Here is a 23453-nt window from a genome sequence, read left to right as displayed (position 1 = left end):
GTATTTTATTTATTTATATTCCTCATCTGTGGAAAATCGTCAATGCGCGCAAAATCCGAACGAGAAGTCGTCACCGTGTCTAGCAAGATTTAATTTCGCACACGATGCCAAACTTCGCAACCCTCACCTTGGCCGCATCCAAATTCATTTGGCCGCACACATAATTACCCATTGCTTGTGACTATGTCACAAGATTTTGAAACGCTCCTGTTACGGTACGAGAGGTTCTATATAGTTTCAGTAGAATTTGCGTCATTGAACGTGCGACACCCAAAGCAGTTCGATCAATATTTTTACAATTATTACGAACTAGCAATTAAGTACATAAATTCAATATATCTTGATAATCTGCAATATAGTATTATATTGAGAAACACTGGAGAATGTTATGTTACTATGCCGCAATCAATAAGGATGCGATGACTCAGCGCCTGGTAATAATATATAGTAGCATACATAACCGTTGATGCTTTTATAGCTATTATAATTGCATTTATAAAATATACTATACATTAATTTATCAAATATACATTGATGAAAATAGTCAACCGCAATCTTCCATTGTAATATGACAAACACTAGCCCAATGCGTTACAACGAGGCAACACAATTAACATATACAAGTAAATGGTGAGATACCAAACTAAAATCAAAGTGTAATATTACTACAGCTTACAATAAATACATATATACGACCTATCACAATTTATTTACTTATTCTTCCTTGAGATTGGAAAAACCTATCCTATAAAATTACTACTAATTTCAACCTCTAGAGTCAAGATATAAAATAAAAAGTATCAGGACTTATTTTTATGAAATTCGTAACCAGGTCCTTGAGGTATTAATCGTCAACCCTTACTACTGTGATATATATATATATATATATATATATATATATATATATATATATATATATATATATATATATATATATATATATATATATATATATATATATATATATATATATATATATATTATGTTACAGTGAATATGTATTTTCAGTGAAGTTATATTTTCACTAGTATAAATATAATTTTACTTGCTGTTTCAATGAAATCATATCTGAATATATTTTCACCGGTTAATATATATTTCTACTAGCGAAACTTAAATTTAACTATTTTATTTGCTACTCAAAAATGCCTATAAAACTTAATTTGATAGTTGCGAAACGTCCATTTATTGTTCAAGTACAAACTAAGCGAAAGGTTAAAAACTATTAAAATTTTAATTAGAGCAAGATAGATTTTCTCATATTTGTGAAACTTAATTGATTTATTTAATGACAGTGAAAATATAATTTTACAAGTAATACACAGTGTATGTATAATTAATAATAATTAACTATTTCTGAAAGGCCCATTTTTGATCAGAAAAAGATTGAATATTTTATATAATTTTTATCAATTTACATTACTATGGAAACAAAAAAAAAATAATACCCTAAATTCTTCAGAATCACTTTAAATGCAACTACAATACACAGTGCGTGAAAACATTGGCTATAAAATATTGCAATTTTCACCAAGAGTTATTTTTACATCATCGTAAATAAATCTTAAAGCTATGAATTAAATTTGCAATCACAATGTATTTCCCATTGTCAATTATAAGTGGGGCATATAGATCTTCTGTATTTTGAGATAGCAATATTTGTTCTGTAATAGAGGTAGAGAGCTTACATATGTTAAATTCGCTAGGTTTTCAATACATTTAAACTTTTTTGTTCAAGCGTATTATGAGAACAACTGTTCTGTGATTCGTACATGCTTCACGTTTAGTTGAAATGTATCTTTATCGGTTCGAAAAATATTTTATATTCGGAACACTGTGTTGTTCCAAATATCTCAGATCTATTTTGAGTTATTTGCGAGTGAAATAATAATAATATAAATTGTGATTTATATAATATAATAACATGAAATAGCAGTTTATAAATTTTCTAGATAATATTTGTACTATGAATAAATTTTGATGAAAAAGGGACAGAAAACTGTTTAGTTAATTTCCTTTACAACGCGATACCACGTAGTATTAATAGAATTAGTAAATATTGTATACTGATTCACTTCAGTGACTCAAACATAAATTCCATGATTCAATTAGGTCATTGAACTAGATCGATATTTCATATTCGTAAACGTGAGATTTAATTTAAACACAAGTTACTTTTATAAATAAAATTTATAAAATCAGGTAATCCGAGAACAAATTAGTACCGAGATACAGAATCTTTTCACTGATAGTATTGTTTGCGTTTGCAGATAAATAAAAATAGATCTATTTCTACCTAGATTTTTGTAGCGCACGTCTCTATGAGCATCGGCTATTAATTAATTTTAATTATGCAATATATTTTCCACATTTTCTGGAAAACCCCCGGCTTACATAACCTCAAATGCCGATCAAACCACAAATAGATACGCCACACCATACGGACCCTCTGCCAAAGTGACACGCGAACAACTTTTTTTTGGCACGCGTCTTTAAAATAAATCTTACAACAGCGATCTTTGTTGTGCGTTGAGTATTTTTAATTTTGCTATTAAAAATATAAGTGACGAGTGCATGCTTATTAAAAACTATAAAGTAATTGGCGTCGACAATTATCGACGTCTATAATCTATCTATATTGCAACACTATCGACAACAGCATCTATAATCTACGAAATATCAGCTTATTAGATAATAATCGACGATATCGCAACTTCGATTAAACGCGACGTTGCTTAACTGTGAAGTGTTTATCTTATTCTAAGAACGTGACTTTATCTTAACTTGTTATAGTTAATACTGATAGAGCACGATGTTGACTTTGAATGGTCAATATTGCCAGATATTTATTTCTATCGAAAATTAGCTAATGCTTTGGATCCATCAGGGACAACATCATCCTCACCATTGCTGTTAGTAGGCTTTTTAAGATGTGTTTTTTTTTTATAAATATAATATGACAGTAATAATAACAATTGCATAAACATTCATTGCGTATTTTGTATGAGACTATGTGCTTTGCCCATTTACATGTCCTTTGCTTAAAGAAGCGATATTTAAACCCTAAATTGAGACAGAGATTACTGTGATATTGAAAGGTTAGACCTAAGGGGTTGATACGAATGAAGAAAACGTACTAGAATGACAGTGGAAGCATTTTGCCTAAAAAAAATTAAAACATTATTCCCTAAAATCATCCCATTAACAAACAGTCACGAACCTTCATTTATAGGCTGCAATTGCATTTAAAAAATGAGGTCCTTAACTATAAATTGCCATTTTACTTGAATAAACTGATGAGTTCTAAATAATTTGTGGAGTGGAAGAGGCTTTTGCAAGCAGTAATAATATATAATGATACAAATAAATACGTAGTCTCATTGTAAAACATTAAAAGCCGTCGACGCACTTTTGCGTAAATTATAAAAAGTATCGTTAAAGGCCGCTGACTCATATATGCGTTAATGGCAATTTGAAACACAGCATCGTATTTAAATATCAATAGAGTTGTTCAATCAGGGTAGTACTTCTCTAGTAATAAAAGATTAAAAAAGCTTTAATGTGCTAAAAAATCTAGTGTAAATTACTAGCAATAATCGTTCTATATTATTTTTTATTAGATGCATATTTTTTTAATATAAATTCAAATATATTTTTTATTAATTTCTGTAGTGCAAAATGCTTAGTTATCATTTAGACGTTGAAAGAGATGTTTGATACGCAAATATATAGATTATAATCTTTACTGATATGTATACAATTAAAAATTGTTTTGAGTCTCTCTGGTCTCTGGTTCGTCACCTGCAAAGTGAGTCTGTGAGACAGTTTTCAAAACGATTATCAAGCAAGTTCGGAAGTGATTAGTAATATGAATACGTATCACATCTGTATACTGGTCCTTCGAAAAAGTTTTGACGAATGAGAATGAAGACCAATTTGAGAAAATCACGTTAGTGTTTAGCTCCATTCATAAACATTCCTCTGTTAAGTTTCAAAGTGGCTTTACATTAAGCGACCGTCTAATAATTATAAAAAAATTGGTGAGTTGAGTAAAGGTTTGAAGTGTATTGTTCTTGGATAAACGAGAAAGTAAGGCAATTTATGATTAATAGCATTATTATTAAACGTAACTTCCAGGAGGCCATTGTGGGCGACCATTCGATAATGACAGAGTATTCGTCCAACAATTTTATTTAATGTAAGAGCATGAATATTGTTTCTAAGTCTATGAACTTATACGTGTTGAGATTCATGTTGTGATAATAGAAAAACTGCGATTCTTGCCAAATTAAATTTCTAATCTATCGCATTAGTGATTAACTTTATAATAATCCTTTGATTCAGTTTTTGTGACTGGGAGCGAAGGCTAATTTAGAGCCAATCTCGTTAGTGTTTAGCTCACTTCTTAACCATTCCTTTGTGAATGTTTAATTTTTATGGTTGTTTTACTTCGGGCGAATATCGAAATAGTTTAAATCAATGAGTTTTGAAATTTATGAAGAAGATGTATGTGGTAAACAGTGGTTTTCGAATGCCTGTTATTCCGGGTGTTCTAAAATGATTTTCCTTGCTAATCCTTTAACGTTTGTATAATTTTAAATGCTATTGTTTAAACCACCACGAGTTAAACAGGTATTTTATTCAAAAATATAAGTATTATATTATGCATGGTGTACCAAAATATTTTGATTTAAAAATTCTAAAAATTACTGTTGATATTAATTTTAAAAATCGTTGATGAAAAACTGCTGTAGAAAACACACATGGAATGCAGTAGCAACAAGAGCAGTTGCTGATTTGAATAAAGAAGCTAGTTTTTGAATAAAAAATAATTTATCTCACGGCTCCAGATCTATTTCTTGGTATATGAGCATATGTCAATATGCCTAGATCTACACATTTTGCAGTTATGTCATAAAAAAACTCGGATATGTAAAGAAGAAAATATAAGTCATTTTCAAGATAGTCCTTATATATAATATGTTTAATAATATGTTAAAGACAATATGTAAGCTGCTCAGATCACTCTTTGCGTGACATGTGATCCTATACAATTAAATTTCAAGCATAAGCATCGCTTGATTTGCTATCGCTCACACTGAATCAGAAAACTCTTTGCATGAATGTGATCAAAATACAATATCTCATACCACTCTTTGCGTTACATGCAATCTTAATTTAAGAATATTAGTATTAGAAAAATAAAAAAATTAAAAATAGTTTAATGACTTTACTAAACTGCAATTTAAAAAATATGTATAGGAATTGCTGGTAATTGTATTATACTAATAAAAAATATATTTTATAATAATAACATAACGGTATCTGGCACATGCCTTTCGGGGCTCGCCAGATTAATAACGCCATAAATAAAACATATTTTGCACTGACCTCCAATGATACCGTAGACAAGCATGAGCGAAGTGACAGATTGACAGAAAGTACTCATTACAAAGGCAGCTGATGATATGCAGGATCCTGCTATGCACACAGCCCTGCATCCAAACTTGTTACACAATGCGGAGACGACAGGACCTGAAAAATAGGAAAGTATGCGTCATCAAAGAGAGAGTCAACTTTCGTTGTCCAATGAAACCAATCTTATTGTTATCAATGAATGGCATGATCCTGTTAATATAATATATACAACTTTCGTCTTCATTTAAAACGCCCTTCAAAACACTATAATATATAAATTTTAAATTAGGGAGATTTTGAACAATTATCTATTATCTAAAAAATCTATAATACATAACTACATCTACCCTCATGCTTTGTAAAAGATTCAAACATTATATTCCAGAAGAATCGGCTATTTATGTTATAAAGTTACCGTTTTGCGTATGTGTTGAAGCACCGACCATATATAGCCTTGGCCATTATAGTGGGGCACCCTTTAAAACATAAGAAGGAAAAGCTAGAATGGGCGCCCAGACTGAACACTTGAAGATTGGGCGATTGAGAGATTAGTTATATATTTTACAAACCTGCGGCGAGGTACATTCCAGAGAGTAAACTTCCAACCCACGCCACAGTTCCCTTGCCCGAGTCGAAGGATGTGACAAACTCGGGCAGGAATATGCCGAAGGTGTAGGCGATGCCGTCAACGATGAGATTGCACATGAACGAGGCGAAAACGATGACCCAGCCATAGCCCCCGTCGGGGGGCGGTGGCAGTTCGAGATCCACCAAGGATCCATCGGAACCACCGCCGGCATCTTCGGTCAATCTGACCGACTCCTCACACGAGACTTCGCTCTCGGTCTGAAACAAATAATAATAAAAAAATATTATTAATTTATTAATCACAACGGCAGATTCACACATAAAGTATTACTTTAAAATTATATTAATCAATACCTGTTTGGCGGATTTAGACATGCCAGTGACAGACGACCGAACACGACGATCACAAGAGCGAAATAATGATTGATAGTATTGTTGAGATATGATTTAGTCCAAAGGTTCGGATTTGTCGATTATGTTATATTGATGTGCGAAATAAAAATAAACACAGTATTGAGATGATATATAATATAATTACGGTCATGGTATAAATATCATCATATATTAATATTAATTTAGACAGACATAAATTGAGCATGGAACCTTTTCGATTCGCTTACCTGTTTCTTTGATGAAATTTACAAAAAATATTCTCAATGCGCGACCAATTGAACTTCAAAGTAAATGGTAATCAAAAAATGGCAAATTATGAGTAAAATACATTTCAACATTTTTTTCAGAATATAGCAATTGATATTTAAAATATTTTAAGATAACATAAAATAGTTCATTATCAAAATAGCAATTTTAATAAAATAAAATAAACCATTGACATTTTTTTTTTTTTAAATAGCAATTATTTTTTTTATGCTTCGCAGACATTTCATTCATTTTAGTAGCGAGTTTAAAGTTTAATCCACCGCGAAATACAACAACAACGATTTGGTTAAACAAAATAAAAATGAAATCGGAATTTGAAACACCCAAGAATTTTTCACAATAACCATAAATAATTATCAAATACCACAACATATCATAAGCTTTAAGACACACGTCTAAAATCAATACTATATTATCTTATACGTATACTTTGTAATTATCGGACGGTCACCCACAAATAGTACCTTTGAAATTACACTAAGAATATACTAAAGGCGGAGTTAACCTTTACAAATCTAAAGGAATCTATGTCATGCTCAATATATTTTCTATTTTTTGAAGCGACTTTAAAAGATTGATGCTAAAATTTCCAGTATTTAATTTCATTAGTTACTCAGCGATACTTCTGTCAATATACTACAGTAAAAATATTTAGTAATTCCTAACCATTTTACCTGGAATTGTATCACTAAAACTCGTCATAAAATAAATTAATCCATCGATGGATTTTAGAAACAGTTTTTTGACCAGTCTGTACCAGCCGCTCAAAACTTAGACATAAAATTCCTATCCATGGTACCCAATCTAAAAAGTTTTGTTTTGACATTTACGTAAATATTTTCTTTAAAATTCACAAATAAATAGTTAAGAGTGCAGCTAAACACTAACATGATTGGCTCTAAACTAACTTTTACTTCCATGCGTTAAATTATTTTTAAAAGACCGATATAAAGATGTGATACTATATCACAACACTAACGAATTTTCTCACAGACTTTTAACTTGCCAATTCGACTCAATTTTAATCAATTGACGAGTTATCAAAAACCAGAGTCACTTGATTTTCACAATATTTGGGAAAAATAAACTGCGTATAAAACAATTCTTTTGACGTCTAAATATCTGAATATCTTTATATTTTAATATTTTTGCAATGCACAAAACCGAATGAAGAGGTAAATAATAATTTATACTAAAAACTTAATTAAAAAATATTAATTTGTATTTCTTATTGTGAATAATTATATACTGACTTCTTACAGTCCTGACTAACAAATGTTTTAAATTGCATATCAGCGGCTTATTAAGATAATTTTTAAATGACGCATAAGTGCGTCAACGGCTTTTAATATGATATGAAATGATACTAAATTGCATCAAAAAATATCAAGATTCTCCGATTCGAATAATTAAATTAAATCCTTACACTAGCCACAATAATCAGGTGGATTTTTGTGTATATGGTACATTTTATTTTATTTTCTTATCTTTAAAATCTGTTTTTTTTTTAATATTTTTGCATCCATTATTAACAAAGTAAAATTTTTGGAAAATTTTGATGTAAATCCACAATAATTGTCTCCTAGTGATAGTGCCATTTTATGTATATAATACAAGTCAGGTTTTTTATCTGTAATTAATCTACGATACACGAAGAAAACCTAATGCAATTTATTTTGATATATATAATAAGGCAAATAGTGTATGTGTAGTATATAAATAATTTCACGCCATTTCAGACAGGAAACTAAAATTCAACTTACGATAATATTTTTGACCCTTTTCGTAAAGGAAGGCGGTGAATATTTTGTCAATCTTGATACTTCATTTTATACGTTGACGTGTACTAATTACTTTATTATGGTAACCATAGAAAAATAACAATTGAGTTAAATAGTAGATTTAAATCTGTTAACATGGTGATGAATTACAAACAAACTGCAATTCTACACTTAGTTACTAAATTATTAATAATACACAATTTCCTTTTAAAAGTTGAAACTCTAATTTTGTATCAAAGATTTTGCAATAGAAATAGACTGTACCTAAAAATATTACTACCATTAATTTTACTGCAATAATTTCAATTGGCTTTAAAATATTTTAATTTCAATAATGCATGAAAATTATGGAATGTATGATTATGATTAAAATCATTGTAGTCTATATATGTACATTTTAGAGGCTCTCTCTGTATTTTTAATAGTCTATTATACATGAGTTGATAATATTTCAATACTTATTCATAACCAATGATTACATATAAAATATATTGGTTGTGTATTGTGAATTATGTTACATGATATTTTATTCATCTATGCTTGAATCGCCACACTAAAATTAAACTAATGTTTTATTTATAAACCAGTTAAGCTGCTAATATACTACTCTCAAGGTCACACAATCTGTAACTAATAAAATATAAGTATCAGAGATTATAAATACTGATATTACATGTACATATAATATATCGTATTATCAGATCAGATAAAATAATGTGATTTATATTTAAAGATAACTCTTCCGATAAATTAACCGACAATATAAACACAACTCACGTTTCAAAATATCAATATTAACTTATCACTCGGGCTACTTACAATGCTGACGAAGTAAAAGCATTTTTGCTTGTTTGTTTATTTTACCTTTTATAAATTTAATTTTAATAAATTCTCATCTCGAAACAGTAACCATAAACCGCAATGCTTGAAGCATTTTGCTAACTTAAACGCATAACAAAGTTCATTTGAGTTGTTGCGATGATAAATAATGTCCTCAAAACGGCCACAAACAGATCAAATTGCAAAAACCATTGTGTCAACTTCCGTCGCTTGTCATCATGGCAACGAGATAAGTGCGCTTTGAATGTAACAATGTTTGTGTTGATATCTATATTATATGAAATTGAAGTTACGTTTGATAAATTCACAATTTGAACCTAACTTTTTCATTTCGCTAATAAACAGTAAGTATTATGATAGAAAATATCATTTTTCTAATAATGTTATATATGTAACTAGCTCTGTAATTTAATTGACTCTGCGGTAAAAGAACATCTAGACTTTCAGTATAATATCTCAGATCACTCTTTGTGTGGCGTGAGATCATAATCATCGTTTTTCGTACATATTATTAAATTATTTAAATGGCGACCGTTCGACAAATTAGATAACGACGTTTTTCGGAAACACGTTAAACCTGTTTTCTGAGAATGATAAAAAGCACTTGGCTTATCAGTCATCCGTTTCGGTGAGCCATGTGTTTCCAAGAAACCTTCTAATTCAAGATATCAAGTCTTGAGCCACGCTCCAGATAGTGTAAATGAGTTGTCGACCCCAGAAGACAACACATCTTTTTAGGTCGAAAGTCTCTTGAACTTGACACCGAGATTTTTGCCCATGGATTTCACACACTAATGCGTAAAAATATTACTTTTTTGGCTAGTCCTCCACCGGCACCCTCTTTGAAGATCAACTAGGAATCTGCATGATTTCGTTGTCTTGTATAGTTCTAAAAAAATAAGTAACGAAACGCTACTACCCTTCAGGATAATTAATGAGATTTCAGTTATGTAAGCCCGAAGAAGATTACGCTGGTTATTTTATTTATTGCGTTTTACAAATCTCTTTGTAACGAATACCGAAATAACGAAATTCCCAGGATAACGAATCTTTAATTTGTCTCCAAAAAACTTTCATAGAAAATGTTTTCATTGTAACGAAGATTGATCTCAGTATAACGAAATATTTTGATCCGAATTTAAGAATTACGTTACTACTTGACGCAATATTTCTCCGAATTCAGTTCGTCCTTGACTTGGCGTGTGCCGGATGTGTTCACAAGCGACATTCAAGGTGTTTAACTGACCCCCAAAATATTTTTATAAAACATGCTTTTATCAAATTTTATTGTGTTCATTACAATATCCTCAAAAATGGACAAAAATCGATCTGTCAATCTTCTAAGATGATATTTTGATGCTGTAATAATATGGTAATTAAATATTAAATAAAAATGTAACATCTTCCTAACATTCAATATAACGAAATTTTTTCTTCGGTCCCGTGAGCTTCGCTATACTGAGATTTCACTGTAGTTAGGTTAAGCAAATGTATTGTCAGTGACTATTTAATTAATTATAATTTAAATCAAATATATTTCTTTTTAATAATTTTATTCAAAGATATATTCACAGATCTTCTAACGCGATTTGTTAGAAAAGCTGTTAAATTTATTTGCTCTTATCAGAATAAAATTGATTGGACTAGATATCTATCTTATTAAATATTCTTATAAAATAACGCGTAGAAAAAAGTCCCAGAACGACGTTCCAGCGTTAAATCATGTTTTTAAAATAGACACATTTTTAATTGTTTGTTTTGAAAACAACGCAAAATTATTTTCAATTAACCCCTTTAACGCGAAGCCTATTATATGATGGACAACGGAGTCACAAACGCGAAGCATATTGTATGTTTTTAACGAAACTAAAGAGAAATTATTATTTAACGATAAAACCATAATTTATATAATCATTTAAGGTAAAACAGTGAAACGTAAGGCATTTATTTTAGTTGTTGAAATGACGCCGTATAGAACTACAAACAATTTGTGAAAAACAAATATATTAGCGATTTTGTAATTTTCTTAAAACTTTAATAATTACTTAAAAAAATTAGGGCTAGAAATCTAGCCTGCAAATAATCAATAAAAATATCAGCCGCGCTGAGGGAGCACTCGCGCCAAATTAGCATCGCGGTGAAAGGGTTAATAATGAAAAATATTTATTATATCGAAAAAAATATGTCACTTATATTGTATTTAAAAGAAAACAATAAAAACAGAGAAGTTTTAATATTGCAGAATATTTTTATAAACATTCTAACGATCATTTTTTACTTAAAATATTGTCAAAAAAGTAAAATATTAAAACAGAAAATATTGTCAATACATAAAAGAAAAATAATATTTTCTTTATTGGTAGGTCTAAAATATTTATAGCAAAAAATACCTAAATTGCAATTATACACTGAAAACATGGGTTGATTTTTTTGTAATAAGTGCCTAATATAGCTTTTAATGCCTATTATTTATTTAGATCAATATTATTAATATTTATTATTATTATTATTTATTTAGATCAATATTATTATTATTTTAGGGACGGTTGATGGTGACGGGTGGCAATCATACACAGATTTACCCGCTGCAGTAATGTTGTTTACATTTTAAAAGAGCGGACGCGAGACAATGCGTCCGAACGACAGAAAGATTGCCAGTGTAGAGAGAAAATTGTCACGCCAGTGCTACTCAAGTGCCGACCAGTTTGGCCATAACAAATTTAAATTGGCCCCCATATTATTATTAATTATTTTACTATCATACAAATTTTAAAATATTTATTTTGTGCAACTATAGTAAAAGTTAATATACAATAATATTCATAAATTATAATAATAGTTCAAAATATAAAAATAGTTTACAATAACATTAAAGTATGTTAATTTATTAAAAAATATTAATACAAATATTTACAAACAAATACATATGATATAATATTAATAATTGTATTGTAGAATTATACATAGAGCTCTAATGTATTAATATACAATTTTCATAACTCTCAAATATGAAGAATTTAATATAAAATTTATCATCACAAACAACGTTAAGAATTTGATATATTCTTTCATTATATTAGCATTGTTTTACTTTGAGGGATAATATTTTTTATATAATACAATACAAAGCATGCGGTTAAGTTCATAATTCGCGTTGCTTTATCTACGCATATATTATATTTCCAAGAATATATTATATAATATGTTGAGATTTTTAAAACCGCAACTAGCGTCACAATTTGCATTAATTAACACATAATTACACCATTGCATTTATGCAACGAATAACTGTCAACATGACAATTTGTGTTACGAAACTACGTTCCGACACTTATTCGTACTTAGTTAATCCATCACACAGTTGAATAAATCCTCTGGAAATCGTAAACATATATCCAGTGAAAAACATGTTGTTTCATTAATTTCCTTCATACACGTGTTCGATATCAAAACAAGCAAATAAACACACAAACAAGATACGGGTAATTTTCCACGTGACTTTAACAATACGTATTTCGTAGTACATAATGATATAATTGATCAATTATATATATATAAGCTGTCAAAATGTTATGTATACATATTTAGATTTTTAATTAAGAAACATACAAAAGGTGTCTTTTCATTGGAATCTAAAAAAACAATTTAGAAGAGAAAGGCCTGTATTGTAAGAGGGAAATGGTCTAGCCATAAAATGCCCGAGTAATGAAATATTCAACAACTGACTGTCACAGATTTAGACGTAGGAAAATTCGGGAACTTTAATTTATAAAATGTGCTGTATTGTGAATAATCGTATTTAAACGAACACACCCATATAGGTTAAGGTTAAGTAATTAAAATTGCGTTACAGGACAATGATATACAATTTACGATTAGTGCGTTGCAAAAAAAAAGCGACTAGAAGGAAGGAGAACTTTGTTCTTGATCCATTCTTGGATGGCTTAGGGATGTAATTTGACTGTTTTAGATGACATTTCTATAACTGTGTCATCCCTTGTCTCGTCGACTCTTATCGTTTTATGATAATAAAATTTTCTAAATATTTTTTTTAGTATACCTTCTGCGCTTAATAGATAAGCATATTGTTGGCTTATGGCGTCCACTGCTATTGTAATATAGGTTTCAGAGCATTTATTAAATATAATACTATCGGTTTGTCTACTTCTGAATTCCACAATGAATTTACTTTGAAAAATCATTCTACAATATTCAATCATGTCTTGCAATTTAATAATAATATAAATTCTATCTTATCTGTTGCTTCCATATTATTCTGCAAAACTGAATTACGCATAAGAATAAAATTGACAATATAGTGTAAAGGAACGGACCACACAAAAGCCCTCGTTACGTCCAGAAAAAAAGGGTTTCACATTAATACGTAATTAATCGCTGCATGGTTGTGATTCATCAGAGAGCTTTGCAACCCTTGAAAACTGGTCTCCAATGAGAAAGGAACGAGCCTCCACTACACCGTCGTTGTCACAACTACATACAAATACCTCTGAGGACCATCTACTGGACATCATCCCTCCACCAGCTTCTCCACCACTGCTCGGAGAAAAACGATACTCGCCCACCGTTCGTTGTAATATATAATAATATTATACAATAAATTATTAACCGTTTCCCACGGCGTCTTTTTGGCTGCGAAGTCACACCCCTTAGGATTAGAAACTTTCAATCCGATTTTAGGAGACTAGTGGATTTTACGAGACATAGACAAGGTTACGCTTGTAATGACATTTTTACTAAGAGTTAAAAGGTACATAAATTCTATAAGAAACAGGAAAATAAATAATCAGTAAGTATGCTTGTTTTTGCATTAAGTGAAAACTCAAAGACGCATATCTCAGCACTCCTGATATAAACGTATAACTAACTGTTTTAAGCATTACGTAACGAGCCGCCATTTACCACGTAGACTTTTCAGAATGGGTGGCACGTTTTGTATACATTTCATATCATAATGGAGCGCAAATGAAAAGTATAATAAAATCACACAAAGCTCGTTTCTCAAAGCTAGCTTTGCGTCGCCTTGCTAAAACTTACTTACGCAAATAAATTGCGCAATTCGGAGCGACAACAAAAAATATTTTATCACGTGGCAGCAGGCTGAGGTGCATTTATCATTTTTTTTTATATTAATATATTCAGTCGTTATCGGGAAACTGTACCGGAAACGTGATGCTGCGAACTAATTGTTGCACACGTGACTCAATGTTATTACATTGTATAGTACGTACAAAGGAAATGTTGATTACAGTGCTGCTAAAAATGTGATTCTTTATTTTTATATTAATACAAAACAACAATATTGAAAGTGATTTGAATTTAATTGAATCATAATTTAAGCAATATTAAACGGATGAGAAGTAAAAGTATTTTTTTGTACTGATCAAAATAAGTTATGACAACAGTTTGATTAAGACGTTTATGAAATTTTCAATAGTTATTTTTTTGAAAAGATGCCTAGTGTCTTTACATCAGTGGCAAAACAGAAGATGAACCTCGTAATGATTTATTTTAAAATGCAGATATTAAAAAAAATATTATCATATAATACGTTGCCATTTCAGTCCCTATGTCAATGATTCACCAGCTTCACGGTTCAAAGATCTCAAAATGTGTAATGTAACGAAGTACTCATGTTCCTTATTAGGTCCAGGTCAATGAGCAGTATGTATCCTGTATATATGATTATCCATTGTGCTGCTATTATCATTATCTAGACCTAGAACAATCCACAGTGCTATGCTTCGATACTTGATTAAATTGACACACAGTTTAGTTAACAAACAGTGGTTTAAAATATGTCCGGTGCTGATTAAATATTGAGATACTTTTAAAAGCGAGATTCAACTACGATGTCACTTTTAAAACCTTACATACTATACCTTGTTGACGAACACAGTACTTTTGCGACCCAAATAGAGAGCACTCCGGGAAAATGAGATATCGAGGTTAGGGCAGTGGTAGCAGATTTAATGGATATTGCACACGCGTATCGTTTAGGGACCATGGGAATAGTTTAATCGATCGGTCCCAACTATATAATAGAGGCAGACTGTCTTTGTTAATTTAATTTATTAATATTTGTATAAGATGAGATAATGTGATTGTCACAGTATTCTTTGTCTTAATACTGACTCAGTCCATTATGTTTCTTCTGCGATTATTCTTATTCGTCATCACTGAGGGTAGTGATTAATACTAATTGCCCTTCAAGAAGATTCTCCTTTATCTTTGAATGCCTCGATATATGATATGATATGATATGACAAATAACCACATAAATTGTATTATACTTTCTTGGCAATGTATCCAAGAAATGGAATATTTGTTTTATTATTTATTTTCATAACCATAAATTCAGTGTACTACCATATTTCTAAAAAATTCAATCTGTAATTGCACGTAAAATATTTAAAAAAAATATTGAACGATGTAATATATAAGCATATTTATTCTAAAAAAAATAAACCATCCGTTTACAAAAATTGTTAATGACTCAAATAAATATCTCACCTAACAACATTTGATACTTTCAATGCTTTTATGATTTTAATATAAATAGTTTTATTTTAGTATTAATAAATTTAATATGTAATTGGGTAATATTATAGGCAGAGAATATAAACTTATTTGTACCATCAGTACAGTGAACCACAAAAACCTTGGTTTAAATCCTATAATTAGTGATATATAATTATAATTTTCCTAGATTTTTCTATTCTCACGGGTGGATATTATTATTATTTTACTAAGCTAGTATAGCTAAACAAAATTTACATATAAAAAATACTTTATTATAATAATTTGTTATTAAATGTACGAAAGTTTCCCTTTATTCCATTGAGAATGATGAATAATTTAAATCGAAGTGGGTCGTACATGTTAACACTTTGAGGAGTATGGCCGTACATGTACGGCGGTCGATCTTTCACTGTTTTGAGGTACCCCAGAAAGTTATATATTTACATATTCAAATAAAATTCAAATTATTGTAAATGATTTCTTTATAAAATAATACCAATAAATTGAAGAGTACGAAAAAAATTTAACATTACAAAAAATATTTTATGTTAATTTTATAAAAAAATATTAAAAGCCTCTGTATTGATATAAAAAAATCCGCAAAACCCTAATAATATATAATAAATATGTAAAATAAATTTTAAAAATTTAATAGTAGAAAAATGTTAAAATAAATTATTAAAACGTACTAATACAAAATAGTAGTAAAATAAATCAAAGCAATAAAACTAATAGAATCACTGATTTTTTTTGTTATTATTTACCATTAATGCAATATAAAATAATATTAAATAAATATTTATGGAAATATAAGTAAAATTAATTCAATTTCAGATGTTTACTAACAAATTATCAAATGTTTATATATTAAATCACTACTCAAAGGGTTAAGTATAAAAAATTCTCTAATAGTGAGTTACTACAGCTCATAAAGAATATCATATATGTTGTATGTATAAATTATTAGTGGATGCAAATTTTACTTATCATGAAAAATATGTATAAAAAATAAATAATGGAAGCTTGGAAATGTTCATTTTTTTTCATAAATATTGCTTATAATTGTTTATGGGGTTAAAAGATTTACTTTTTGTCTCTATATAAATATAAAATCGTTGGAAAAATTCTTCGTATTTTTTATAAATTGTTTTTTTAATAAAGCTACCCATACAGATTATTTTTGTTGATATTTTTTAAAGTTTTGATTATATTTTGTGTGGACGTCACGTAACCGATGACAAAGGATATCCTAAAAAGCTGCTAATGGCATTGGCACTTTACGTAGTCGTAAATAAAAGCTTTAGAATAGTAGCGCTACCCAAATAGTGTATTTAAACCCAAATCACATCATAAAAATGCACTCTACTGAAATATATTTCACAGAGAGTAATGCTGCAAAATTTTACAGCTAGTACAAATCGGCGACATTAAAAGAGAGTCGCTAAAAGTTAACGTCATAATCGTTATAAATAAATGTATTTAAAAAAATACTTTAAAAACACTGACCCAAAAATGTTGCTTATTAACAAACAAGCTTTTGTATTTTGAGTAACGAAAAATAAGTTTAAAAATTCTGAAATTAAAATATCGTTGCATACTTTCATCATGAATAACAACATTAAAAAACATATAAGAGTTAAAGGCTCAAGAGTCTACAATGGAGATTAAACTTTGTATGGCTAATATAAATAATTATAAACCGATAAATCTAATAATGCTTATACACATGCCATAAAAAATCAGATCATACTTTACATATAAATCAGACAAATATTATCTGTGGCAATTTTTTTAATTCGATCTAATTAATACATCTTCAGATATGTGTCATACGTATCCATTACAAAACAAACTAAAGACAGTTGATGTTTTATTGATAACTACGAAATAATTTAGTGACAAAATACTAACCACTAACGTAAAAATATTTTCAATATTTAGAACCAATTTTAATTTTTTTTCTTCTGCAAACAGTTAGGTAATTACAAAGTCAGATATTTTTACCTCATAATTTATTATATTTACACAAGGATAATAAGTCAGAAATAATATATATTTACTATTAATATTAAAATATTCAGAACTCAAATATTTATAGTAAAAATCTGCAAAAAACTAAGATTTACATTTATTTTAAATTTAATGTCGGAATAGCGTAATCTGTAGTCTCAGACCGGTAACCCAGAAGCCACGGGTTCGAGCCACGGTAGTAAATTCGAATTTGTATTATTGAAAACCAGCCCCATCTGCAAAGTGACATCTAATGCTTATAAATTATATTACACATAATAATTTATAATTAATTCACCGATTCAAAGGCTTTCTGTTTGGCGGTTAATTCATCATGTCTGATTGACTTTCCCAGTTGGTACAGATTTACCCTATTGTAACGCATTAGGCTTACACCTGTCAGGTTACAATGGAAGATCCAGAAAAAATATACATTACATATAGTCTATCATAATATATTAATATATTATTTTACTAATTATTGAAAGCAATTTTCTTTTAGATAATATTATTGCGATTTCATCCATTTACATTGAGATGTGAAATATGTATATAATAAACCAGAAACCGTTAGGTCAATGGTATAAGTTGGTGGCAAATACCTGAAAGACCTGAGATCAAATCCAATGCGAATCCTAATGTTTTTAAATTTTATATCTCCTCTGTGACTGCCATGTTACATTAAATTTTTTTTAATTTTCTTTAATATGACAACTTCGGTTTGACATACACTGAACACATTGTTCATAAATTATTTTGTGTGTACTGTAACTGAAGTTATTTGACAGTACATACATTGTCTAGGCAATGTATGCATTATCGAAATTCACACGTTGCCTGTAACGTATATATAAATTAATTTAAAAAAAACTATTTAAATAATGAAATTTCAATTAAATCCCTGACACTCAACTGTTGGCGTTCCCCAAGGTTTAATTTCGGCCTACTTACTATATACAACATTTACGCATAACCCCTCTATTCCATGACAACAAACCGATTTTATGCTCCTATAAGAATCTGCATCGAGCGCTAAAATATAATTAAAATGATTTAAGTATATATAAATAAATATTAAATGGCAAGTCATTGCAAATTTTACTAAAAGCTTCAGAGTAGTGATTTTGGGCAGATTAGAAAAAAGTTTTGCTAATAATAAAATGAATAATAAGCTTTATTGATTCGTAAATTACTTAGGTGTTACAGTAGATGCTAAACACTCATGGATATCTCATATAGATAATTTAACTAAACATAAAAATAAATTACTTATTTATAGACCTGTAATTTCGAATGCTTCGCTAGATTGGGATAAAAGAAGTACCCAATAAAATAAACCTAGCAACATATGTATTTCGTTAGGAAACGCGTCAGATGCTTTATGGTTTATCTGCATTTCTATGTTATACAGTACCTTAAAAATATATGCTCTTATTAAAATTATATAAGAAAAACACCACAGAATAAATAATCTAATAAAATTATGTTTATATCAAGTTTAAAAAAATAAATAAAATAGGAATATGAGAAATGGCAAAACAAAAATACGTCAAAACTAGTTAGGTAAGTAAGATACCATGTTCTAGGAACTGTGAAAATACTTTATATAATTTAGTAAAAATACAGAAATACTGCTTTAAAAGCTCTATTACATTCTCATATAAGTATTAGTAATATTTTCTGTTAGCTGGCTATGAGTCGGTCGTATCGACATTGACATTGTCGGCCCGCGGCTTTTCGGCCGCGGAACTCCTCTACGCGAATGGCAAGGCTACTAGCGTACAACCTTCGCGCCACCCGAAGGCTGTATCTTGTTTTGATTGCGTAATCGTATACCAGGTGGGATGTGGGCCAAGGTCGAACCACATCGATTCCGTAACTAGTCTGACAAAAGACAGGTGATGCTACTTTTTCGCCGATGACGGTCAACGGCCACTCGAATCATCCTAGGTCACTCCGCTAGCCAACTTTCTGCGACACTGGGCTAATACTGACTAATCTCATATGATTTGTAATTGGCCATGAGCACACGTCCTTATTATTGTTTTTATTGTGATAAGATCGTAAACAATTTGGCGGTAATGACCCGATGATGTAATCGTAGGCGATTAGTGATACATTTCAATTTCAAATTGACGTTGAGTAATACTATAACTTTTATATTACAAATATGGTACTATAGTACTCAATAGTTCATTTTTAGAGAACTTAACAATGCTAATGACGACGTAATTGCCGATAAGTATTATATGTTAGTAATAAGTTTAATTTTGACGAACATTTGTAGACAAAGATGAAAAATTAAAGTGGTTCCCAATTATCGTCAAACCTCAATTCATAGATTTCTTGAACGTTCTCTATTAAAAATATCACTTTTTTGGGGCCATAATGTCATTGGATCTAATGTCGCGTGAAATTATTTTATTTATTTTTATTAAATCATTCTTTGTAATCTGACAGGCGTAAGCCCAATGCGTTACAACGGACAAATCTGTACCAACTGAGTAAGTCAATCAGACATAATGAATACCTACAAATAAGTATTAACCACATGATTATAATTTATTATGTGCTATACATTTTATAATCAATAAATGTCACTGCAGCTGGGGCCGTTTTTTTAATAATAGCGCATTTTTATAAACAAAAATTCGAAAACCGCTGTCGGGGCTCGAACCTACAACGTCAGAGTTACTAGTCTGAGACGTTACGAACTACACTAATCCGTCCTTATATATTATATGTATGCATATAAAAAGTACAACCTATATATTCCCATTGTGAAAAGGTGCTAGTTATCCAATTAGAATTTAACGGGCTTTGCAATACCGGTAGTAACCATATCATAAATATAAAAAATAAAAATCGAATCAATTACAAATAAATTAATTTATATTATTTTATTCATTCCAAAAAATATTTTCATTTTCATTAAATACTTTTATCATTATTTGAATAATGTTGACTTTGGAGCCATAGTAGGGTCCCATGAAGACAGTGGCCAACCTATCAAATTAATGGCTATTAGGTCCGATATGTGAGCCGTTGACTTTGAAAGTGGGGCAAGTTCATTTTGGTAAAAAAAAGAGTTAGAGCTAATTTTCATTAAATTTCTATTTTTAATCAATTCACAATCATATCTTTAAATAACGGTGTAAATTATTTACTAGTAATTTATTTTGGTCAATGAAATTAATTGTTTTTTGATTTTGAAAGTGAGGCAAGTCCACTCAAAATAAAATAATTTTAATAAAAATTGAAAAGCGTTCCGTAATTACAAAGGAAACAAAATTTTGAAAATTTGTGGAGTCTTACAGAGTAATGATTTGACACAGAAGTGTGCTAAGAGAAGGAAACGCAAATGACCTGCAGTTTTAAATTATTTAGATACCAAAGAAGCAAAAGTTTTTTTAACACATTTTATAAATCTAAAGAAAGAGTGGTCCATGCTCTCAATGCAAGCAAATTTTGGAGATGATTTTCGTGGTATAATGGAAGGTTCATCCTGAAAAACAACTTTGTTATTATTTCTTATGATATTATCACCATAATCTCTGAAATCTTTTACATTTATATAGAAATTTAATATTTCACTTAGAATCTGAATATATTTATCGCCAACTTTTCATGACTTTCCAATTTCATCTAATTTTCAGGTAGTTGGTTCAAAAGTTTTAAATAGATATTGCAAATTTACTTCTTGCGTATTCATCAACCTCAATATCGCATATTTTATTATACTGTCGAATAACTTTTCTCGAGGAGATTTCCGTATACTATATTTTCTCAGTCAATAAGAATCAGTTTTAATTATATCCTCAACTGGCTTTAATAACAGTCTGGATTTTCTTTCAATTGATCAAAAGCAGAAATTATTCTTAATATTAATTGACTCGCTTTAGCGAGATTTTGTATTCTGGATTGAAGTACATTCGACAAAATATATATTTATTCTAATATATTAATCATCAGAGGCTCTTAAGAAAATTTTATTGCTAATTTATGTACCATTCCAGAATATTTTATACGATGAGCATATGAATTTTATATATAATACATATATGCTCGTCAAACAACATATGTAAGATGATCGCAAGCTACTTGTTCCCAAGACGCTATTAATTTAAAAAATTTTAATTCTAAGGCGTAGGAAATATTAAAGAGCTCTTATTGGATTTTATTTATTTGGTGAAATATTGAATAAATTTATCAACATTATGAACTTATGTAATGTACTTTATTGAATCATCCAAAACAATTTGTAATCGACGATTCAAACAATCCCATATAATATCATTTGGAAAATCTTTTTTTATTTTTGTGCCCATTCCTGATTTATACCCTAGCATGGTACTGGCACCATCTGAACAAACTCCAATTTAATTTACGTCCCACAAGAACTGATTTAAATAAACATCGTGAATTGTTTTCGAATATTAAGCTCCCAACTCCACCAAATCCACAAATATAGTTGGACAAAATTCGATAACATCTACCTTTAAAAATATAATCAATACAGATTTACTAGAAATGGTTAATGATTCGTCGAAAGTAATACAAAGCTTTGAATTATTTCAACAATTTTACAAAATAGTTTTTTTTTAACTCTTTTTCTATATGTTCGACTATTCTGATTGCAGAATATCGCGAATGTAATCCAACTCCCAAATCTAATCCATTTTTAATCTAAAGCTCAACTTTATCTTCCATGTCAGCAAATGAACGATTTGTTTTTCGCCAAACTATACACGTTAATAAATGTTTAGCACGTTAAATCAATAATTTTATTGAAAATCTAATCCATTTTTAATCTAAAGCTCAACCTTATCTTCCATTTCAGCAAATGAACGATTTTTTTTCGCCAAACTATCCTATTTACTTTTAAACGCAACAAGCCATCCTATTTACTTTTAAACGCAACAATCAGAGAGATTATTCAAATAATTTTGATAAGCAAATTCATACAGTAAGTAATCAGATATATATAATCAGATACCATGACACTGAAAGAACTACTGAAGAATCTGGAGATATTTCAGAAAAAATAACGTGGGAGAAACTGAACAAATCTCTACATTTCGCCAGACATAATAAAAAATACCACATCTCATGATATTTATTTTCCTTTTTGAACATTGATTGTTTCCAGCTCTCTGTTTAAGAACCGGCTCTTCGAACAAAAATTATTTTAGCAACCAGCTCTATCGAGCCGGTGGAAACCTATAGTTGCACATCAATGCCCATACCGGTAATACCGGTATTGGGGCAAAAATTGTCACTACCGGTATTACAAAATAAATTACCAATAGTACCAGGACAAAAACAATATTTAAAAATAATGTCTATATGGCTTAGAATTACGAAAATAACGATGCTCTTATTGCTTGAAAGCAGAAGCGGAGAATAAAATGCTGCTTGTTATTTAGGAGACTAACCTAAGTAATGTTATCAGCGTTGGATATCAAAGTAGAATAATAATATGCAATATTTAAGTATTTTTTAAATATATAAATATGACGTATAAAATTTAAAATTACATAATATTATAAGAAAAGCAAATTGTGACAGTTTAATTTAAATAAACTTTATAGTCAATAATGAGCTTTCGTTATATAT

At 29.4% G+C, this 23453-nt stretch overlaps 1 protein-coding gene across 5 annotated transcripts in view; it reads right to left on the bottom strand.

Moving 5' to 3' along the window:
* Positions 1 to 23453, bottom strand: part of LOC148228014 (putative monocarboxylate transporter 5) — a 77353-nt gene that overhangs the window by 14221 nt on the left and 39679 nt on the right. For 4 of the 5 annotated variants that reach the window (XM_088200850.1, XM_088200853.1, XM_088200851.1 and 1 more), the window contains exons 2-3: positions 5988 to 6264; positions 5392 to 5535 (exon numbers count right to left, since the gene is read on the bottom strand). In XM_088200850.1, the coding sequence (XP_088056976.1) occupies positions 5392 to 5535; positions 5988 to 6264 (421 nt within the window). Of the gene's footprint in view, positions 1 to 5391; positions 5536 to 5987; positions 6265 to 6360; positions 7132 to 23453 lie in introns of those variants that run through there. The other variant, XM_088200855.1, reaches the window with a different exon arrangement.

Source organism: Plectrocnemia conspersa, unplaced genomic scaffold (genome assembly GCF_051122295.1).
Source record: "Plectrocnemia conspersa isolate PC_06_02 unplaced genomic scaffold, ASM5112229v1 ptg000012l, whole genome shotgun sequence".
Classification (NCBI taxonomy): domain Eukaryota; kingdom Metazoa; phylum Arthropoda; class Insecta; order Trichoptera; family Polycentropodidae; genus Plectrocnemia; species Plectrocnemia conspersa.
The sequence above is the reverse complement of the archived record's forward strand: the minus strand, read 5'-3'. Positions and strand labels throughout refer to the sequence as shown.